We start from the raw sequence: 23,573 nt of genomic DNA on the forward strand, positions 1-23,573 counted from the left end.
GCAGCAGAAAACAACCTTTCTCCCTCCTCTATTGTGACATCCTTTTATATATTTGAACATGGCTATCATATCACCCCTTAACCTCCTCTTCTCCAATGCGTTTGCCCACTGCTTTGCACTTGGGCAGGAGTCCAGGGGATGCTGGCATATTTGGGGAGCATGTTGCCTGGGCATGTTGCCTGTGCTGCATTTTCATGGTGCATTGTTTAAGTATTTGATGTGACCAGAGCCTCTGTCTGCCAGATTTCACACGTCTCCTTGGTTGAAATAAAGTTGATTTATCTTTCTGATCTCTCATTCTGTTGGAGTCTGGTAATTATATTATAGTGCAGAACAAAATAGTCTGGTTAGACTGCTGGCTGAAAGGATAAAGAAAACTCAAGGCCATTCTAAGTACAGGTTTACAGATGGCCAAGTTGGAACCGAGAAGATAAGAGTTAATACTGATACCAGTGGTCTTAAAAGTTTCAGAGGCATCCTGTACGAGGCCAAAATTTAACGACTTTCCCACCTCTTATCTTCCATTCTGCTCAATTCACTACATTATAATTGCAAAGCCCTGCAGCCTCCTTTGTGTTGGCACCAAGTGCACCCGAACTAGTCACACTCCCCAAAATCCACCTCTGCTGATACTGCACTTGTAGAAGATACAGTAAATAAAAGGAAATGATCTTCTTTGCCAACAAGTAGTTACTGAAAGAGAAGGAATCAGTGAGGAGGAAGAGCAGATTGCCTTTCTATGTCTCACAATTTCCCCTGGTTCAGGTAGCTCAAGATAGCATCTAATTACCAACATTTATTCTAAAGGCTTGTCAGCTAGTGCGTTTGCCCCATTCTAAATAATCCCCACTTGTGCTTTTTCATTGTTTAAGTTATCACATGATTTCTTGGAACACACCACACACAATGTTGCAAGAGGGATCTACGGCACTCCTTCTGCTTTCCTGCTCTCCAGCTAAGTATCTTGACCTTAAACCCAGAATGCAAACACTGAGATAGGGAGACAATGTTTTTGGGTTGCCATTGGGGACGTGGTACATTAGACATATCTTGCAGACTTTGCTTTTGTTTCAAGGACAAAAGTCTGGATAGTATCTCTTATAAAACGTTGGATGCGATATCACAGAGTACTGTTCCTTGAGCTGTTCATAATGTTTTTAGTAGCCCTCTGCCTTTCAGCTAGGCTGTCATTTTGTTTAGAGGAATAATTTGTCTGGTACTGTAGTTTTTACAAAGTTTGCTGTTGTGACCCAACATGTTTGACTTATGTTTGGTGACTATCCAAAGTGGGCTTTGGTGTCAAATTAATTCTATTTATTTATTTATTTTTGAATTTGCATTTTATTTATTTGTTAACATTCTTATATTACATCAGTAAACATTGTCATATTACATTACAGGACTTACTATAATATAATTTCCAACATGTATACAAAAATTATATACAGATTTTATACACCTAGAAAGAAAATGAAACAAACGAAAGAACAAAAAGAAAAACAATTTCCCCCCCAAAATCATATACATACCAACACACTAGACTTCCTGTCTATCCCGTTGTATATTCCTTTTTTACAAATGAATGTACTCTTATTATTGTATATTTCTTTACATTTTATCTAATACATTCCTATATTAATATGTGCTCTTAGTCTTATTTCTCAACTCATTCTCACTCCAACGTCAGTCAAATGCTAGCATAGATAGCGAACCTATACTGTATTTTTGAACATATGTTTTATATCTATCCCACTTTTCCATAAATTTTTGTTTTGAATTGCCTCTCAGGGTATTTGTTAACTGTGTCATTTCAGCAAATTCTTGTAGCTTGTAATGCCAGTCTGTTATTGTTGGGGCTTCTTGTTCCTTCCACCCCTTTGCCACCAAAGTCTGAGCTGCGGCCGTTGCTTATAAGAATACCTCCCTAAAGGCCTTCGGGATGTCCCTGCCAACAATGCTTAACAGAAATGCCAATGGTCTTTTAAAAAAAGTTATTCCAAACATTTTTTTCAACTCCTCATAAATTAAGCCCCAGAACACTTTGATCTTCCTACATGTCCACCACATATGATACATGTCGCCATTACTCCCACCACACCTCCAACAAGTATTCGCTGAGTTTTTATACATCTTTGATAGTCTTGAGGGGGTGAGGTACCATCTGTGCTGCATCTTTTCTTTGATGTTATAACACGCCGTAAATCTCATATTTGTTCTCCAAAGCTCTTCCCATTTGGCCATCATTATTGGACGCCCCATGTGCTGTGCCCCTCTAAACATTGTTGCCTTAACCTCCTCCTCCTTAACTTCCCATTCCAGGAGGAGTCAATATATTCTTGAAATTACCCTGATTTTATTATTTATTAATTCTGTTTCGAGTTTAGAGGGCTGATGATCAAATTCAATCTTTTTATCTTGTTTAAATATTTCGTAATTTCTGCAAATGAAGTCATAAATGGTAATGGTGTTCAGCAGAGACTGCCTTTAAGTTCTTGCATATTACAGTGGTACCTCAGGTTAAGTACTCAATTCATTCTGGAGGTCCGTTCTTAACCTGAAACACCACTTTAGCTAATGGGGCCTCCTGCTGCTGCTGCGCTGCCGGAGCTTATCCTGAAGCAAAGTTCTTAACCTGAAGCACTATTTCTGGGTTAGCAGTGTATAACCTGAAACGTATGTAACCTGAAGCGTATGTAACCCAAGGTACCACTGTATATTATATTATGTTTTATATTATATTATATTATATTATATTATATTATATTATATTATATTATATTATTTATAATAATGTCATTGAACTGATAAAAGATGTCCTGATACACGGGCTGGCAGGGTGGCCCTGGACATTTTGCCACTGTAGGCAAAATGCCCCACCACCTGACACACACACACACACACACCGATCCAGTGTGTGCCCACACTGTTGCCGGCCTCGCCACCAGAATTGCACCCTTGTCTGCAGCTGCACCCTCACTGCGTCTACAGTGCAGCAGCAGTGGTGAAGGTGCAGCAATAGCAGTGAGGGCAAGGATGTTGTGGCAGCAGCATGGGCAGTGAGCTGGCAGTGGCACAATGGCAAAGCATGGGTTGGATCTGTTGCCGAGGCAGATTGCTTCACCTCCTCGCCAGCTTTGAGGGTTTTATGCTGAGCCAAAGAAAAGTGCATTGGATAATTGCAATATGCTTTTCAGAACATTCACACATACATTTGTGGTGCCCTTAAATATGTCCCTCACATATTGTGACTACAAATTCCTGCTAGCCAGCTAGATTAACCCAACCTTGCTGCTTTAACTTTGCCCTGAATGTGAGCCCAGGAGGGCCAGAAGTCTGCATATGAAAGGCAAGTTTTATTTGAGTATTGAACTGAACTAGGATGTGCATTTGATTCTGGCAAAGGAGGGGGGCTGAAATGAGCTGGGCAAGGGTTTGGCAATGGAATTTCCCCAGGAAATACCAGAAAACATTTCCAAAGAGCCAGTGCAATTCTGGGCTGCATCAATAGGAGTATAGCATCTAGATCAAGGGAAGTAATAGTGCCACTGTATTCTGCTCTGGTCAGACCTCACCTGGAGTACTGTGTCCAGTTCTGGGCACCACAGTTTAAGAAGGACACTGACAAACTGGAACGTGTCCAGAGGAGGGCAACCAAAATGGTCAGAGGCCTGGAAACGATGCCTTATGAGGAACAGCTAAGGGAGCTGGGCATGTTTAGGCTGGAGAAGAGGAGGTTAAGAGGTAATATGATAGCCATGTTCAAATATATAAAAGGATGTCACATAGAGGAGGGAGAAAGGTTGTTTTCTGCTGCTCCAGAGAAGCGGACACGGAGCAATGGATCCAAACTACAAGAAAGAAGATTCCACCTGAACATTAGGAAGAACTTCCTGACAGTAAGAGCTGTTCGACAGTGGAATTTGCTGCCAAGGAGTGTGGTGGAGTCTCCTTCTTTGGAGGTCTTTAAGCAGAGGCTTGACAACCATATGTCAGGAGTGCTCTGATGGTGTTTCCTGCTTGGCAGGGGGTTGGACTTGATGGCCCTTGTGGTCTCTTCCAACTCTATGATTCTATGAAAGAGAAATATATAAATAAATAAAGGTGGCCAAGGAACAGTAATGCCTAATCTTTGCACAGTGTTCAAAGTGCTTCATGAGCACTATCGAGTTGCAAATGTTACAACAATCCTGCAAGATAAGTCAATTTTATAGCCAAATATTCTATTTCCAGAGTGCAGGGTGGCCACATCAGCACCCATGTATGAGAGGAAATTATCTATAGGCTTGTGGGACCCCTGAAATGCACAAAAATACAACAGATCTTAGTATTGGCATCCTCTTAGCATCAGTGGTACATTTCTTGATGTGCAATATACAGTACTTTTCTGTGTATAAGACTAGGTTTCGTAATTTAAAAATCATGTTCAAAATTGTGGGTCATCTTATACATGGATACAACCTCCCCCATTTTCTCAATTTGGAGTCCCCCCAAAATAGGGGGCATCTTATACATGGGGGCGTCTTATACACGGTAAATTTTTGGTAGCTGAGCTTCTCTTGGTGTGGATTTGAACAACTCCAAAGCATCGTGGGGAGCTTTGATCCTCTTTGCTTTCCCTTCTTACTCTTGCCGGGGTGGTGGGTGTTAGAATCTGGACTCTTAGGAGATAGCATAAAGGAGATTTTAAAGGACAGTAAGGCCAACTAGGGCTCATTATAATATTCATTTGCCAAAGATGCCTGCTACAGCATAAATTGAAGGTGGAGGAATTCCTTTTTATACTTTATTGTCTGTGAATGAGATGAAGGTGAGATGGAAGAGGAAGATCGTTAGTAAGATAAGATGGGGAGGCAGAAACAAAAGCTGGGTGTTGGTCTGGATCTCCCACAAGCCCTTAACCAAGAGGCGACAAGGCTTTAAAGTGAGGGGGAGGGCAGGGGAGGCCATAGTGGTTTGTGAGACAAACCTCAATGCAACCATATGGCTGGATGAAGTGGAATATTCTAATTACAGGAGACTGCAGATTTGCCATTTATGATCTACAGTGGTACCTCGGGTTACATATGCTTCAGGTTACATACGCTTTAGGTTACAGACTCCGCTAACCCAGAAATAGTGCTTCAGGTTAAGAACAGTTTCAGGTTAAGTATGGACCTCCGGAACGAATTAAGTACTTAACCCGAGGTACCACTGTAATTTCTTCTAAAGTCCAGGGGAGAAAGTGGAGTGTGTGTTGTACAGTGGTACCTCAGGTTAAGTACTTAATTTGTTCCGGAGGTCCGTTCTTAACCTGAAACTGTTCTTAACCTGAAACACCAATTTAACTAATGGGGCCTCCTGCTGCTGCTGCGCTGCCGGAGCTTATCCTGAAGCAAAGTTCTTAACCTGAAGCACTATTTCTGGGTTAGCGGAGTCTGTAATCTGAAGCATATGTAACCTGAAGCGTATGTAACCTGAGGCACCACTGTATTCCAGCAGAGATGTGGCTCCTGAAGAAATGACTGGGTTTGTAAAACTAGATGCCAGCCTGAGGGGAAATTAAGCAACACTGAGACACAAATAGCCTGCATACCACTTTCTGTAGCGCATCTGTTGACGCTTAGCTTGGGCCTGACTGCAGTGCACCTATTTTTGGGATTGGTTGCATTTATGGCAATGGCACATCCAATCCCTACAACCTGCACGTACCAGGGACTTCCTCTCCTCTGCTCAAGGCTGCTGTCCATACATATGGCTGGCAGTGGGAATTGTGGAATAAGCACCGTTCTGGTAAGGCTTCATCAGATAGTTGCAGCCTTTACCGTTCTGTATGAGTTTTACATGGCTGAAAGATCTCCCTAGCGAGGAGGAAACAGGGTGTAGCCATGTGTCTTCTGCCCTTGTGGGTCTTGTAGTAGCCAGCAAAACCGGTGTGATTGTTTATTTTACTATATCTTAGTGCTGCTTTTCAGAAAAGTATTGTTTCCCAAAGAAGTTCACATTAAAAAGAGAGGGAGGGAGGGGCATTGCTACCGGGCTTACAAAGACACAGCAGGGAAGGGGAGAGGGTGGAAGAAGTAGAGGAAGGAAATAAGTTCTTTAAGGCCAGAACAAAGAGGTGAAGAATAAGCAGGCATTTCTCTGTAGTTTTCTGTTTATTTATTTGCTTGTTGATGTTTCCTTATTGAATAGTCTTTTGGGGGCTCTTGTTCCTTGGTGGATGTAGAGCATCTTCCCATCTTGCTTCTGCGGTCCCAGTGCAGCTGGCATTTGGAGTGGAGCATCCTTTCTGCAGGTTTCCTGCAGCTGCTCTGGCTGATGGATGGGACCTTAGAATCATAGAATAGAATCATAGAATCATAGAGTTGGAAGAGACCACAAGGGCCATCGAGTCCAACCCCCTGCCAAGCAGGAAACACCATCAGAGCACTCCTGACATATGGTTGTCAAGCCTCTGCTTAAAGACCTCCAAAGAAGGAGACTCCACCACACTCCTTGGCAGCAAATTCCACTGTCGAACAGCTCTTACTGTCAGGAAGTTCTTCCTAATGTTTAGGCGGAATCTTCTTTCTTGTAGTTTGGATCCATTGCTCCGTGTCCGCTTCTCTGGAGCAGCAGAAAACAACCTTTCTCCCTCCTCTATGTGACATCCTTTTATATATTTGAACATGGCTGTCATATCATGCCTCAACCTCCTCTTCTCCAGGCTAAACATGCCCAGTTCCCTTAGCCGTTCCTCATAAGGCATCATTTCCAGGCCTTTGACCATTTTGGTTGCGCTCCTCTGGACACGTTCCAGTTTGTCAGTGTCCTTCTTGGTCTCCCCTTGGCCACAACGCTATTCCTAGGAGGCAGGAGCAGCAGCTTCACAGCACCTTCCCATGCTGCCTTCAGCTGACCCTGGACAACTAATTTAAGAAATGTTTCTGCTATCCCTTGGTTGGGGGTTTGATTCTCAAGTTCACTTTGGCAAGTTTCTGTGTCTTGGCAAATTGTGGAGAACAACACTGCTTTTGAAATTTAGGTGACTGGTATTGCAAAATGTGTTTGTTTGATATTCCAGCTACATTGCTCTGTTCCTACCTTGTTCTCGAGTGTCCCTTTGATCTGAGTGGTGCTTACTCATGTATGGTTTCCCCACACTTGGAAACCTGTTTGGTTCCTGAATCTCTCCTCCTAGACAGTAGCCATTAGAAATCAGACCCTGAGGCTGTACTTTTAGATCCACTTCCCTGTGAGTAAGCTTCATTGAACTCAGTGGGAATTTTCCATTTAAACATGGATAAGATTGCACTGTTAAGGAGAAAAAGAGACTGTAGGATAAACATTAAGCCAGTTTGACTTAAAGGCCACAGGTTGGACCTGCAACAATCCCTCCCTGCAACATGCATTCTTGTTCCTGGTCCCAGTCAACCACCTTCGTCTCTTCCAGGTCTCTCCATCCGCTTCCTTCTCCCTCTTGGTTTTCCACCCTCCCCAACAGTGCACTTCATGCCCAGTGAACATGCTCAGCCATCACTGGGATGCTTTTGGGTCCTATCTCTTTAGTCCCCACCCCCCCTTTTTGTATTTGTGCAAACTTTGGTGTTTCCCCAAGTTGGCTAATATTTCCTTTTTAGCATGTGGCTGGTGCGATTTTGATGACAGAAGTGATGGCACACTTGCTTGAGTGCTGGAAATAAAGGAAGATGCTGCTCAGTGATTTGAACCTCTGAGATGAGTTGTGACCAGGTCAGAAGTCCTTTTTGAAAGTGCCATGTCATTGGCTGCTTGTTCGCAAGATGTGTTCGCATTTCCGGCTGAGCTTTCTTCTGTAGGAGTTATATCTGCCTTTCGTTCTTACTCTGCAGAAATTTTTAGCTGATGACCATGCTCCCTGTGGTATTCTGCTTTCCCCTGAATAGCTCCATGTTTATGCATTTCTGCATGTGGTTATTTCAGATGTTCAGTCCATAAAGGCTTACTACAAACTCTGCCAAGGCTGTTTTTATTTTCTTTTTTAAATGAAGTTCAAATTGCTTTTCTAAATGGAGTCCTCTGTGCTATATTAGAAAGGAATATACATTATTTGTGTGTGGTGAGGTTGAGTCAGTCTATTTGTGTTTTGTGCAAACCAGCCTGGAAAGGAGGGTGGAGGAAAGGAGGGTGGAGGAAAGGAGGGTGGAGGATTGTGGTACTTGGAGGGTGTTTGCCCATCAGTGGTTTTGCTGGTACCACTGGTCATATACTTCCTCCACGAAGGCAGTTCTTACATGGGAAAGGATCACGTCCTCACTTCCATGTTTATTAGGGGAAATGCATCCACTTAAGCACACATGTATTTTTGGTTGGGGTTACCCTCTATCTATGCTGTGGTCCAAGGGGCGTGGGTGGCACTGTGGGTTAAACCACAGAGCCTAGGACTTACTGATCAGAAGGTTGGCGGTTCAAATCCCTGCGACGGGGTGAGCTCCCATTGCTCGGTCCCTGCTCCTGCCAACCTAGCAGTTTGAAAGCAAAAGTGCAAGTAGATAAATAGGTACCGCTCCAGTGGGTAGGTAAATGGCGTTTCCGTGCGCTGCTCTGGTTCACCAGAAGCGGCGTAGTCATGCTGACCACGACCCAGAAGCTGTACGCCGGCTCCCTCGGCCAATAAAGCGAGATGAGCGCTGCAACCCCAGAGTCTGTCACGACTGAACCTAATGCTCAGGGGTCCCTTTACCTTTACCTTATGCTGTGGTCCACTGAAAATCACTCCAATGCCTATAATTAAATAAAGGGGGGGATCACACATATCTTACACTGGGTGTCTGGGGAAATAAAACAAATGAAAGCATAAGATATATTTGTGTTTGAGTAGAGCTGAAGCATGACTGGAGAAAATAGGGCAAAGTGCAGTGGGGTGTCAAGTAAGGCTATATGCACCACTTGAAAAGAGAGGTGATGTCTCTTGCCTTTGCATTCATTTCCTTCCAAAAATCCTGAAAGGCCTGGCAGAGCTCATTTGTTCTTTTTCTCACTGACAGACATTTCAGGCTCATTTTAATTGTGGACAAAAAGTTTTCTGGAATATCCTTTAGGAGGTGCAATCATAAGGATTGCCAGGATGTGTGAGACTTTGGCTGCTTTGAGAAGTAATGCTTAAACCTTTTCATTTTGCTTTTGTCTGTAATTAAAAAAAAAGTGAAAAAGCCAGATTGACTTTAATGTATTTTTAGGGGGCTTCTTTCTGCTTTTTTACTCTTCGTTTAACAGTGTTCACAAAACACTGGGTAGTAGACAACTGAGTTTTACTTAGAGTAGACCTGTTGAAATTAATGGACCTAAGTTAACCTTATTAATTAATTTCAATGGATGCACTCTGAGTACAGGGACGCGGGTAGCGCTGTGGTCTAAACCACTGAGCCTAGGGCTTGCTGATTGGAAGGTTGGCGGTTCGAATCCCTGTGACAGGGTGAGCTCCTGTTGCTCGGTCCCTGCTCCTGCCAACCTAGCAGTTTGAAAGCACGTCAAAGTGCAAGTAGATAAATAGGTACCATTCTGGCCGGAAGGTAAACATCGGTTCTGTGTGCTGCTCTGGTTTCACCAGAAGTGGCTTAGTCATGCTGGCCACATGACCTGGAAAAACTGCGGACAAACGTCGGCTCCCTCGGCCAGTAAAGCGAGATGAGTGCTGCAACCCCAGAGTTGTTTGTGACTGGACTAAACTGTTAGCAGTCCTTTACCTTTTCCTTTTACTCTGAGTAATGCTATGTTGGATGCTACTCGATGTATCCAAATTAAAAGTTGTTCTTAGAGCCTGTTGTGGTTTTCCTGCCAATGGAAGGAACTATATTGGCAACTGTCTCTGAGCTACATGCAAAGTGCAGGATTGCCTGTCATGATAGTGAAGAAATTTGACCAAATTTATTTTATCCTAACCACCAGCTGAACATGTAAAAACAGAAGAAATGACAAGAGGAATATTTAAATTTTAGGTTTGCTCTGATCTACTATTGCATGCTGGACTGTGGGAGGAAGTAGCTGGAATCAGTTTTAGGATTTGCTGTAGTTGTAGATCAGGGATGGGGGACCTCAAAATATTCCATGGACTCCAGCTCCCAGCCAGTGTGGCCAGTGGCCTTATTTCCTTTTCAAGTAAAGGCTCAGATCTGTATGCTTTCCTCACAGCTATACAGAAATCAAGCTGGTTGTCTTCTTTTGGGGACCTTGGGAATTGTTGTTGTTGTTGTTTAGTCGTTTAGTCGTGTCCGACTCTTCATGACCACATGGACCAGAGCACGCCAGGCACTCCTGTCTTCCACTGCCTCCCACAGTTTGGTCAAACTCATGCTGGTAGCTTGGAGAACACTGTCCAACCATCTTGTCCTCTGTTGTCCCCTTCTCCTTGTGCCCTCCATCTTTCCCAACATCAGGGTCTTTTCCAGGGAGTCTTCTCTTCTCATGAGGTGGCCAAAGTATTGGAGCCTCAGCTTCAGGATCTGTCCTTCCAGTGAGCACTCAGGGCTGATTTCCTTCAGAATGGATAGGTTTGATCTTCTTACAGTCCATGGGACTCTCAAGAGTCTCCTCCAGCACCATAATTCAAAAGCATCAATTCTTCAGTGATCAGCCTTCTTTATGGTCCAGCTCTCACTTCCATACATCACTACTGGGAAAACCATAGCTTTTACTATACGGACCTTTGTTGCCAAGGTGATGTCTCTACTTTTTAAGATGCTGTCTAGGTTTGTCATTGCTTTTGAGAGGAGTTGAACAGAGTGACCTGAATAGAAGCGGCAACTTTGAGTTGTGGTCTAAAACATGGCACTATAGTTTATGATGCCACTGAGCCATCAAAAAGTCTACTCTATCCTTGGGCGATGGGACGCGGGTGGCGCTGTGGGTAAAACCTCAGCGCCTAGGACTTGCCGATCGTATGATCGGCGGTTCGAATCCCCACGGCGGGGTGAGCTCCCGCCGTTCGGTCCCAGCTCCTGCCCACCTAGCAGTTCGAAAGCACCCTTAAGTGCAAGTAGATAAATAGGTACCGCTTTATAGCGGGAAGGTAACAGCGTTTCCGTGTGCTGCGCTGGTGCTGGCTCGCCAGAGCAGCTTCGTCATGCTGGCCATGTGACCTGGAAGTGTCTCTGGACAGCGCTGGCCCCCGGCCTCTTAAGCGAGATGGGTGCGCAACCCCAGAGTCGGACACGACTGGCCCGTATGGGCAGGGGTACCTTTACCTTTACCTTTATCCTTGGGCAAGGCACTTACCTTTGAGTTTGTTTGTTTCCAGTCCACAAAGTGAATGCACTTACCTATTTGTAGGGCCCTTTTCCAGGATGAGTGTGATAAGCAGTTTGAAGTGCTTCTCACACTGAAAGTGCTATGGGCAAAATTCTTGGAAATCTCTTCTTAATTGTTGCATGCACTGAAGTGGGATATTTTGTGCATTACATTATAGCAGGGACATCCAACTTCCAAGGGACTGCTATCTGTTCCCAGTATAAAAACCTGGCAGTGATCTACCCATTGTCATTGGAGGGGAGGGCCAAAGTTGTGGAGCTTTTTTTAGGGGCCAACATTACATTCGGTGATCACTTTCTTTCATCCCGCGATCTACCTGATAGACATCACTGCATTATAGCTTTCAGTTGTGGCTCTGTCATTCATATAAATGATCTGAGTTTCAGGAATCTCTGCCCACATTTGTCTCACTATGATAATAGCTCCAAAGTAGCCCAGGTGTGGAATGATAAGAGGGACTTTCAGGGCGATGCCTGGCAAATGAAGATCTCCAGCAAACATTGTGGGAGTTAATGATTTGTAAGTTTAGATGGTATTATTGGTTTCACAATTGAAAACAAGTTAATATATTGAAAGGTCAAACATGACACAGTCCATAATTTGAATTTCTCCACCATAACATGAGGAGCTATTTAGTTTTCACAATTTATTTTGTAACACATTTGTCATATATGTTTGTAATAACAATTATATATTTCAGTTTTCCTATGTTCTGCTCCTGTTTCACGGTTATTGTGAAATAGCTGGTAATACCAACAAAACAGAAGCGATGTATTCTGGTTCTGTGTTTAAACAGCAGTCTGTAGAGTTGGTTGTGACAGAGCAGGGCACGTTAACCTAAATGTGCAAGTCAAGTCTTCCATGTAGAAAAGCAAAGCTTTGATTCCACCTTCATACAAGATAAGCGAGACACAGCCATGCAGCCTGCATAGCAGTCACAAATGCTGAAAGTCTGGCCTGAGAGCCCACCATCGCCTGTAAAAGAGAGAATAAGTTTTTCCAGTTCACTTAGTCTATTTAGAGTAGACTTCTTGTGAAGGAATGCCCAGTTAGACAAGAAGATGGGACCTGCCACAAAATACTACAATGTCTTTTTATCTCACAATAGGAATGTTTATAAGAAGACTAAATTAGGTCAGTGGCCCATCTAGGCCACAATCCTGTTCTCTTAGCGGTAAATCAAATGTTTAGGGGGAATTCAAAGGCAGCACCTGAATATAACAGCACTGCCTCCTTGCAATTCCTAGCAACTGTTCAGCCAACCTGCTACAACCTCCCCCAGCAGACCAGCCATCCCACACCAAATTCCCAGTTTCTATTTCCCAACATGAGTATGCTTAGTCCTTATTGGACAGGCTTCCCCTCACACCTAAGTTGGCCGATACCTCTCTTTGGTTTCTCAGCACCCCTGTTTTAGATCAGTTTCTGTTGGGACTCATCACCTGAGTTTGCTCTTAAATGGAGTGATGTACTGTATTAACTAAGCCCATTCTCCCTGTGTCTCAGCTAGGAGAACTGACATGCTGGGATGTCACAGCATGTACAATACAGCGGTACCTCGGGTTACATACCCTTCAGGTTACACACTCCGCTAACCTAGAAATAGTGCTTCAGGTTAAGAACTTTGCTTCAGTATAAGAACAGAAATCAGGCTCCGGCGGCACGGTGGCAGCAGGAGGCCCCATTAGCTAAAGTGGTGCTTCAGGTTAAGAACAGTTTCAGGTTAAGTACAGACCTCTGGAACGAATTAAGTACTTAACCCGAGGTACCACTGTATTAGGTTCATCCGTATTTGTTAGCTACAGGGTTGATATGAAGTACCCGTCCTTATCGATTCATATGAATATCTTTAAAAAGGATACCTAGTTTTGGATTTCCTCTTTGAAAAGGCTTTGCATTTTTAAAATTTAGGAAACAATTTGACCCTTTTGTGTATTTAGGGCGGCAATGTAATTATATATAGGGCTGAGGCACAAAGTGCTAGGGCAGCTTAACACAAGGCTCAGTGCAAGAACATTGCGTCCTAGTGCAATGAGCCCTGGTTGAAAGTCCTGGTTGAAAATTGTGAGAGTTCACAGGAGGCAGCCTAAAAAACTTCCTGACAATGGGGAGCTCATCTGGGCTTAAATCTCACAACCTTTAGAAAACACTTCGATACATTTTTATTCTTTCAAGCCTTCAGTAAGAATATGTAGCTTTTGCTTAAGATGTCAAAAGGTTTTTGCTTATGTATCTTACTCACGTTGATGTTCTATAATTTCATCATTGTTATGGGTGTTATGGTCCTCTGTACACTGTTTGGGGTTTTGCTCAGTTGAATAGGTAGATTCACATGCAAATTGGTATTAACTGATGTCAATTTGAGAGTTAGCATAAGAGGAACCCTCCTGGATTCAGCCAACGGCTCGTCTAGTCCAGCATCCTGTTTTCATAGTGGCTAACCAAACGACTATGTAAAGTCTGTTAGGATATGAGCGCAATAGCATTCTTCCTACTTGCGATTCCTAACAATTTGTAGTCAAAGGCACGCTGCTTCAGTCCTAAGGACTGTATTTTACTAGTGCCTGGCTTCAAATGAATGTTGGGTGGTCTTAACACTGGTCTTAAGAATGTCTAGCCAAGTGTATCCAAACGCTTGGCTATTTGTGCATACTCCGCCAGCTTAAACTGTGGAATTTGGCTTTAGCTGGTGAAGCTAGCATAAGCAGAATTGATAGCTGCAGAGTTCTGAGCCTTTATAGGATTTGTTAATCATAAAATGGTAGAATTGGAAGGACAAGGGTCCTCTAGTCCAACCCAATGCATAATGTTGCTCCTGTCAGGATAAGCGGCGGTCCTGCAATGATCACTCCTTATGGCTTTTGGTAAAATATGAGATGAAGTAGATTTAAAACAACATCCTCCGTAGACCGTAGATAAGCCTACTGGACTAGACAAGTGTGAGAGATGACAAACGCCATCTGATGATGTTTTCTGTGTTTAGCTTGGCATTGCAGTGGGTTTCCTCCTGCCTCCAGTTCTGGTTCCCGATGTGGAAGAGGAGGAGAAGCTGGCCTATCATATTAGCATCATGTTTTTTATGACTGCAGCTGTGGCAACAGCACTCTTCATCTTAGTAGCTTTCGGTAAGTAGATTTAAGTGGGATACAGTTTAAGGCTGATTTATAAATGAAGTTTGGACACACTGTGAACTCCAGAAATCGTGAACTTCTCTTTTTGACACCTGCTTCCTGTAAATATGTACTGTCTGGAAATAGTAAATCTATAGGACAAACCTCTAGGTGAGAATGATGACTAAAGTTTGCACCAGATAGGTTTATTCTTTTCTGAAATCGGCTTCTCATCAGCTAATCACCAGGGCTTGCAAAGTGCCATACACACGCCATGCAAGCAGCGGTGATCAGTTGATTGCTGAAGCTTCCATGGCTTCATCGCCATCTGATCACTCATAAGGGCCAAAGGAGATCATGTGACATCAGGTGATTGACAGGCTGAGGCCCCACCCATCTGTCAAAATCAGCCCACGGGATGAGGGAAACAAGTTCCCAGCCCCTGCTCTGCAAGGGTCTTTGCCAATGCCCCTATGTTTGTTCTGCAGAGTCGGGCACAGCATCCAATCCATTCCTAACTTCTGGTTCTGTGCTCTTTCCATAGTGTTCAAGGAAAAGCCTGCACATCCTCCGAGCCGGGCCCAAGCCTTGATCCACACAGCATCACCTGAGGAATATTCCTATCTGCAATCTATTGTCCGTCTGTTTCGCAATGTCAACTTTGTGCTTCTAATAGTCAGTTATGGTAAGGTTCCTTTCCTGCTGATAAGAAGCAGCCAACAAGGCAGTTTCTCTGTCATTCATTCGTTTTCCTTAATTCTTAGGCTGCCTTTGTGCCATACAATACTCAAGGCAGCAAGCTTAAGTATAAAACAGCAACTCCTTTTGTAATAAGCCATGCTTAAAAACAACAACAACACAGAAAACATTCCAAATTGAGTTAAAGATAAAATAAAAAAAAATTAATTCTGCTTTTAGAAAGACACATACCAAAGCATCCAATTTCCTTTAAGACAGTCTGCAACTAATATTTGTGTGAGGAAATAGCACAGTCAGAACCACATCCCATGATCAGTTGTGATTTGTGTTCCCCTTTCTGTTAGCCCCACCTATGTAAAAGGTTGTAACTTTTTATTAAGAAGAAAGCTTCCTTGTACTTAGTCTTGACAAAAGACTCTTGCTGCTGTCAGCACCATCATCAAAATGTTTAGAGGCACTCCTCTGATTTCTTCATGTGTCAGTATTGAAGACACAATGAACATTTCTCTTCCACCCCACTTTATTCCACTGCTTTAAATGCTAAACCCCATAAGACACAGTTTGCTAACTTTGATAAACAACAGCAACCACTCTGAGCACATGCAATTTCATATTTTTAACTTAATCAGTCAGTTAAATATGAAGGTTGAAACTGGAAACTCTATTTGCCAACACAGTACAGAGGGATAGCTTTAAAACAAGTACCGTATTTTTCGCTCTATAAGACGCACCAGACCACAAAACACACCTAGTTTTTGGAGGAGGAAAACAAGAAAAAAAATATTCTGAATCTCAGAAGCCAGAACAGCAAGAGGGATTGCTACACAGTGAAAGCAGCAATTCCTCTTGCTGTTCTGGCTTCTGGGATAGCTGCGCAGCCTGCATTCGCTCCATAAGATGCACACACATTTCCCCTTACTTTTTAGGAGGGGAAAAGTGCGTCTTAGAGAGCAAAAAATACGGTATTTTTCTTCCTAATTTTGCAAACACACACACGAAAAAACCTTTAACAAACCAGCAACTCAGAGAAAATAAAAAGGAAGGGAAAGTTTTTGAATAGAATATGAAGAAACCTCCTTTGAGGAAGTATCTATAAACAAGGAGGAGTTGTAAAGTTCTGTGGAAATGTGTGGGCAGGGTTCAGCTGAGTAGTCCTGTCAGCAGAAGCCCTAAGCAAAGACTTTCACTTGCACAGTAGGCCTGCCCCGCCCTCCCCCTCACACACACACAAACACCCTGCCCCAAAATTGACTCAGGAGTTGGGTGGGAGTACCCCCGGGGACAGCATGTGGCAGGAGAAGAGGGGGAATTATTCTGTCCGACAAGCTGAAATGCTTGCCCAGACAGAATCAAAGCCTCCTAATTCCTCCCAATGTCTTCTGCTCAACAGAAGTCTCAGTTATGGGCCCTAGCACAGCGAGAGTGATTTGATGGTTGTGTTCAGTTCTCTCTCTACAGTAACAGAAAAGATTGATATGTCTCTTGTTCTCTATGGGTTCTCTCTAGCTCTAGACAACAACCACCTTATTTGTTTATTTGAGGGGTCAGGGTATGCAGTGTTGTAAAGACAAATCTCTCATTGCTCTGAGAGCTCTGGCTCCAGTTCTGCTATGTAGCCAAAGGAGTGATTGGGTGGTTTGGCTTTCTGGCTGAAAGAGATGGAGCAATTTTGGGGGGGTCTTTTTTCATTCCTCCTGTGCACAGTGCAGAAGAAGATGTCTTGAGTGGGAATACAGTTTGCAGAGTGTTCCTGCTTCTCCCTAATCCCTCCAGATCCAGTACTGTACTGCAGAGTCTTTTGCATTCAGGCATCTCTGCTGCTCTGAGCATCACAATTAGTTGCTAGAGACAGTCCTACTATTGTTCCGCATTTGAATTCTTTTGAGGAAATAGAGACGCACGACTTTCAGACAGAAAGTCGTCTCTGTCTTTTTTGTCCCTGTCATTCAGTGGAACGGAATTCAGAAGAAAGAGGCAGGGATCAGTTACGGATTAAAGTAATTCCAAAAAAAAAAAAGGATGGAATTGGATCTTCCTGAGAGCATTTCTCACATTTAGGCCATTTTGTTATTATTAGTATTAAATTTGTTGGTTGCTTTATCTTGCCCAGGGCAGCCCAAAGCAATGTATAGACAGTTATTATTTACTAGTTACAGGTAGGTAACCGTGTTGGTCTGCCGTAGTCGAAACAAAATAAAGTAAATATAAAAAAAAATAAAACTTCCTTCCAGTAGCACCTTAGAGACCAACTATAAGTTAGTTATTGGTATGAGCTTTCATGTGCATGGTTTCTGAAGAAGTGTGCATGCACACGAAAGCTCATACCAATAACTAAATTGCTCTCTAAGGTGCTACTGGAAGGAATTTATTTATTTTATTTATTTTATTTTGTTTCAGTGATTATGTGTTATGATTTATGTATTCAATTTATATCCTGCCCTTCCTCCCAGAGTATCCCAGGGTTTTTCCAGTCTATAGTTTTGAAAACTATTCCTTTTAACGTCTTTCCCAGCCTCCTTTCACAGATAAGCAGGTTGAAAACATCCAAAACAACCAAATATTTCGTATATCTTGGACTATATAGAGGCAGGGTGTCACTTATTTCCCTCCCTCAAGATAATCATTCCACAGCTGCACTGCTGTGGCTACAGTGGACTTGAATGTTGCTAGGTGTGTGTGGGGGAATTGTGGGGGGTGAATCTTGCTTTGGATTAAACAGTGACAGGGGGCAGGTAGGTGTAGCAGTAGCATGCCTGGAACAGGGAGAGCCAACTCTCAGTTCGAGGCCTTCATCTGGCCTCCACAAGCAATTTTTTTCACCCTTTCCCAAGACTCTGCTAATGGTTCAAACTCTAATAAGGTTCAAACAAACAAACAAAAAGCACTAGGGGAGAAAGGGAGATGACAGAACTTTCTCTAATGAGCAGTTAGCCAGGCATTCATTTTCTCATACAAATTAATAGGACATTCCTTTTGGCTTCCAAATTTATCATGAAGCTTTTCAGTGAAGTCACACATTGGTTTGGGGGGGGTGTGGTTGTTTCTTTTACCGCAATGACAGCTGTAACAAGTATGGCTCTGCATGCTTCTCTATAAGGTCACACTAAAATCTTGTGATGCTATGGTCTTGTGACAAGAGAAAGGATGCGGTTTTATTTGTACAAATGACATGAAATGAATTCCAGAGTCCTTTGCAAGTTCCCGACTTCTACCAGTTCCCCCACCCTCCACCCCGCCAAGACTGTGTTATTTGCCTTAAGCATATCCTTCAATGCATCCTATTTCTCTGTCAAAACAGCGTAGCACAAAGGGCAAGGTGTGCTGCTGCCTATGTTCAGGGTCAGATTGTCCCCTGGAATGTATGCTGTCAGCATCTTGCCTGCCTTATCACTTCCTTGGTGGTTGGCTTGCTGATTGTTTGAAGAGTGTGCCAGAGTGATTGCAATCGACCTTCCTCCTGAAGAAGACAGGAGTATTCAAAGTTCACTGTCATGTCTCTCAGCTGGGAGTTCTTGACTTCCTTCTATGTGGTTTATCCCCCTTTTGTAAATAACAGGCTTTCCATTCTGCGTCCTGTATGGCCATGTTAAATATTCTGCAGTGTGTTGTTTTTGCCACAGCACTGCTGGCAGAATTTGGATTCATTGTAAGTGTGGTCAAACTAGCAGTCCATCCTATTGAGATGATGGTGATGGTGATGGTGATGATGATGATGATTGATATTACCGTCCACACTGAGCAGAAGGGCAGTGAACTGTCACTGATCTCTTGGACCTGTTCATACAAAAGCAGGTCCCAACTTTAAAGAAAAGGATCGATAGCGATGAACTCGATGTTGGACTCGATGGCCCTTGGGGTCTCTTCCAACTCTATGATTCTATGAAAGGTTTAGAAATCACTGCTGTGTCTGCGGCAATTAATTCTACTGTGGGCAGAGGCCAATGATGAATCTGTGCCCTTTGTGCATTTTGTTATTGTTCTGACAAGTCCCCTTTAGGAATCCAAACTGCTGCCTTGTGCTTTGGGGATGTTGAAACAGCTCATTTGTCTCCTTCCCGTTAAACAGGGAAACTGAAACGCAGCAAAGGCTCGGCTAGAGACATTGATGGAGCTGTGAAGAAACACCACGCTATTTTAGAAGTATGAATGGTGACAGCGGCAGCAGCTGGGCTTGTGGGGAGAGCTGGGCTGCAATAAAAGTGTACATCAAAGGCTGGGCCCAGTTATTCAGACGGTCTCCTCTAGAAAATTGTGAAAGAGGAGTTGCAGGCTGCATCCCTGTGTACTGCATCCCTCTCACCTGTGCTCCGGGTTTTTCATTATCTCTACCCTCCCTCCGGCTCCTACCTGGCTAATGAGACAACAGCTTTGATGTGACTGAATGATGCTTGTTCCAAAGTAATGCCCTCTTCTAGTCATTGTCCCGTCTGTGCGCCTGCATTTCAGTACTGTATTTCTTAAATTCCCCCCTGTCCCAGTAAATAAACTCAAGTGTACAATTGCAGGAAGAGGAAAGGGTGTTGTGTGTGTTCAGGAAATACCTGAAGATTAGTATCAAGATTGCAAAGACAACAAAGCTGGTCTATGTGTGTTCATCCAGACTTTAACAAAGGTTCAAACCCCAGTTTAGCTCTGACCTCACTGGATTTTGTGGTTGAGACCTGGCAGTGCTGCTGTTTGTCTCGTAATCCAGGGCACGCTATGAATTTGCTGTCTTTTTATCTACCTTCCAGGCTTAAACACAGGCTGCTTCTATGCTCTCTCGACCCTACTCACCCGCATGGTGATCAGCCACTATAAGGTAAGTGACATTCTGTTCAGCTGTCATGGCTTCCCCTTCAGGACACTGGCTCTTGCTGCATAACAGATGCCTGCGATCCTCTGTTCTGGGGGAGCCTTAGAACGAGAACACGAGGCTGAAAATCATTTCTGAGCCTCTTAATTCCATGTATGTGAGCGCTCAGTCGTTTTCTGATGCTCAAGGGGAAAAGGAAGAGAGGCATTCGAAAAAGCAAGGCAGATTTCATGCATGCGTATTCCAAGCGGAATGTCATTTTAAGCCTTGTGTGTGGGAAAAACACTCCTGATTTTGTGTACACATGTGGATCAGGAATATAATACCACCTCCCAACAGTGTCTTCAAAGCCTAGTAGTGCTGATAATGCCTCCAGATTCTCCCTAGTCCATGCCCACTTTTGCCGCCGGCCTCTTTAATCATTGGCATGCTGCCCTTGGGAAATTGTGCATGTGAGTATGTGGCCGTCAGACTGGAGCAGGTTCTCATTCCATTGCCTGAAGGAAGAGTCTCATCTAGTGAGCCTCACTGCTGGAGTGGAGCCCTGAACAGGGTCTCTCTGGTCCTAGCCTAACCCCTGGGTCCTGCGTACCACATCGGTTTTCAGTGCTCTTGGTTCCACCCCAAGGTCTCCTGTTGTCCCTCCAGCTGTTTGGGTGCTTGAAAGCAAACTGCTCTGTGCGTTTGTGTGTTGCTGATGCAGGATGAGCAGCTCAACGCTGGTCGAATTGGCCTCACCATTGTCGTGGCTGGCATGGTTGGAGCTTTGATCACTGGCCTCTGGTTGGACAGAACCAAAACATACAAGTAAGTCCTTTATACCACCCCTATTCAGCGGGTAAGTATAGGGGGAAACTCTGCAGGAGCTGCTTCCTGCTTTGGAAGAGCTTTGGAGCTATTTGGCTGAAATCCTTGGCACATGCGCCTGTGACGTCTACTATCTGCAGTGTGAGGCTGTGCTTGTCCAAGCTAAATGAACTGTGCATTGGAGAGACTAACAGAAAGTATAGCATTTTGTTTATTTTTTAAAAGGTTAGTAGGAGGAAGATGCGGGGATCACAGTTTGGGGTAAAGGCTTGCCAAGAGGTCCAAGAGCAGTTTTACATATTGTAGAAGTAATGGGACCCCTGACCATTAGGTAAAGATAAAGGGACCCCTGACCATTAGGTCCAGTCGTGGCCAACTCTGGGGTTGCAGCGCTCATCTTGCTTTATTGGTCAAGGGAGCTGCTGTACAGCTTCCGGGTCATGTGGCCAGCATGACTAAGCCGCTTCTGGTGAACCAGAGCAGCGCACGGAAACGCTGTTTACCTTCCCACCGGAGCGGTACCTATTTATCTACTTGCACTTTGATGTGCTTTCGAACTGCTAGGTTGGCAGGAGCAGGGACCGAGCAATGGGAGCTCACCCCGTTGCAGGGATTCGAACCGCTGACCTTCTGATCAGCAAGTCCTAGGCTCTGTGGTTTAACCCACAGCACCACCCATGTCCCTCATATTGTAGAAAGGCTGGTTTAAATGTGTAGCATCCCTAAGAGATTGCATTGATTTACTTCCTAAGATATGTCTGTAACTTTTTGAATGTGTTTCTAGGGAAAGAGAGGTGGGTAGCTAGAGTAAAGGGGAATTGAGATGCACCACAATAGTCCTCTTAGGTCCAGACTAGATGTTCTCTTGGCAGATGTGTGCTGACACAACGAACGATTGCTGGACAGGAGGTAGGGATGCTTAACTCCCCCCTGGCCACTGATTCTCCCCTGCAAGTGTATTTAGTTATATAAAAATGTGTTTCCTGCTTTTCTGGTGCCTTCACACCACTCAAGGCAGCTCACAGCAATTAAAGCCAACCACTAATATAATAAAAACTGAAGCAATACAAGTTTTTATCTGATAAAACAAATGCCTTACCTCAGCATGAAGATTTTCTGTGATAAGGCAATGAAAGTGAGTGAGAGTGCCCACAAACAAAGTATTGTGAGGAAAGTATTGTGAAGAGCAAAGACAGATCTCAAAGCACTCTTCAGAATGCAGGAGAGGTTAATACAGTGGTACCTCGGGTTAAGTACCGTACTTAATTCGTTCCGGAGGTCCGCTCTTAACCTGAAACTGTTCTTAACCTGAAGCACCACTTTAGCTAACGGGGCCTCCTGCTGCTGCCGCGCCGCTGGAGCACGATTTCTGTTCTCATCCTGAAGCAAAGTTCTTAACCTGAGGTACTATTTCTGGGTTAGGGAGTCTGTAACCTGAAGCGTCTGTAACCCGAGGTACCACTGTAATGGACTGGAATTGAAAAGTTGAGTGGTGAAGAGCTAGGAAGTAGGAATTTTGCAGAAGGCTGCGGGTTGTCAGGGTGTCTTCTGTTTTGCAAAGCTAGAGCTATTGAAAGTTTGGGACCTAGGGACAAAAACTTAATTTTCTGCCACTGTGGTGTGCTCAAACAGTCCTTAAATATCTGGGTTTCATAAATTGCTTAAGTATTTCTAAAGGTGTTTTTTTAAAAAACAACAACAACCAATGTGCAGCACAGAGATGATCACTGTCCATCTAGCTGCACATACTATAATTCAGTGACCCTGTATAAGGATACTTCCTATATCCTCGCAAGTGTTGTGACACTGGTGGTGTGACTCAATCCAGGCCTGCTCCAGGCGTGTGGCCTTGCAGATTTATACTTCCCAGAAGGCAGCTGTGCCACTGCATGGAAATCTCCGTCAAAGGGCTTTCTGTCTTAAACAGCAGCCCCTAACGGCTAGTTTTTAGCACTGCTTAACATCATGCTTTCTATAGAGGTTCTACATGTAGTTAAGCAGGGATGGCAGAAGGAACAAGTGAAGAAGATAAGTGTGTGGAGGAGGAAGGAGGCATTATTATCTTGGCAAATAATAGACTTTCAGGGGAAGGATAAACCCTTATCCCCTGCAGATACCCCATGGCCCCCACTTTAGTGCAATGAGGTGAACACTTGGTTTATGCTTCCCTCAGTCAATCAATTTATTGTATGTAGCCAAAGGCCTTCACAATGAACAACAAATGGATTCCTCTAAAATCACACAACATAACCAGTAACATCTACAGCATAAAAGTCTACTCCATGAAAATCAACAGCATAAAGTATGATGCATTAACATGACTGGACTGGAGTTTCTTAGCTGCCAAAGCAAATACGGCTCCCTGATGTGTAATTTGTAGATATTTATCAGCTAAGGGTTCAATTATCACTTCCTGGGGGGGTCGGCCTGCTTCCCACAGTAACATGTAGGACTACCCTGAAACAGAGGTGAGTAAAATGAATTCTTTTGGCTGAATTTAGCTGCTAGGGAGTGATGTGTTTCTGCTCATCTGATTTAACAAGGATCCTGCAAAGCCTCTTGCTGTTTTTACCACTTATGGATAAAAATTAATCCATGCACACACAAGCACAAATGCTATAAATCCCCTAAAGTACAGGAAGAGGTTTTTAAAATTATTATTATCATTTGAGAAGGAAGCTTTTGAGAAGTTGCACGACCAATTAGATCATGCTGGTAAAGGCTTCTGTGATACTCTTTGGGCTGAAACCAAAGAGCGGGGTGTTATTTTTTCCTTTTCTCTTAGCTTGACAGGGGCGATGTACGGCAACTGTTGCTGATCTGCCCTTTATATAACTGGGAAAGGTACCACCCCTCCTGCCAAGCCATTCTCTGGAATGCAGGGTACTAACAGAGAGTGCTTTTTCAGAGTGAAGCAA

The 23,573-nt window shown here is 43.7% G+C and overlaps 1 protein-coding gene across 3 annotated transcripts in view; it reads left to right on the forward strand.

Annotated features, from left to right (window-relative positions):
* Positions 1–23,573, forward strand: part of FLVCR2 (FLVCR choline and putative heme transporter 2) — a 60,036-nt gene that overhangs the window by 11,232 nt on the left and 25,231 nt on the right. For all 3 annotated transcript variants that reach the window (XM_083448421.1, XM_083448422.1, XM_083448423.1), the window contains exons 2-5: positions 14,228–14,369; positions 14,899–15,039; positions 19,787–19,854; positions 20,552–20,655. In XM_083448421.1, coding sequence (XP_083304547.1) covers positions 14,228–14,369; positions 14,899–15,039; positions 19,787–19,854; positions 20,552–20,655 — 455 coding nt within the window. The remainder of the gene's footprint in view (positions 1–14,227; positions 14,370–14,898; positions 15,040–19,786; positions 19,855–20,551; positions 20,656–23,573) is intronic.

Source organism: Podarcis tiliguerta, assembly GCF_965153285.1.
Source record: "Podarcis tiliguerta genome assembly, chromosome: 1".
NCBI lineage: Eukaryota > Metazoa > Chordata > Lepidosauria > Squamata > Lacertidae > Podarcis > Podarcis tiliguerta.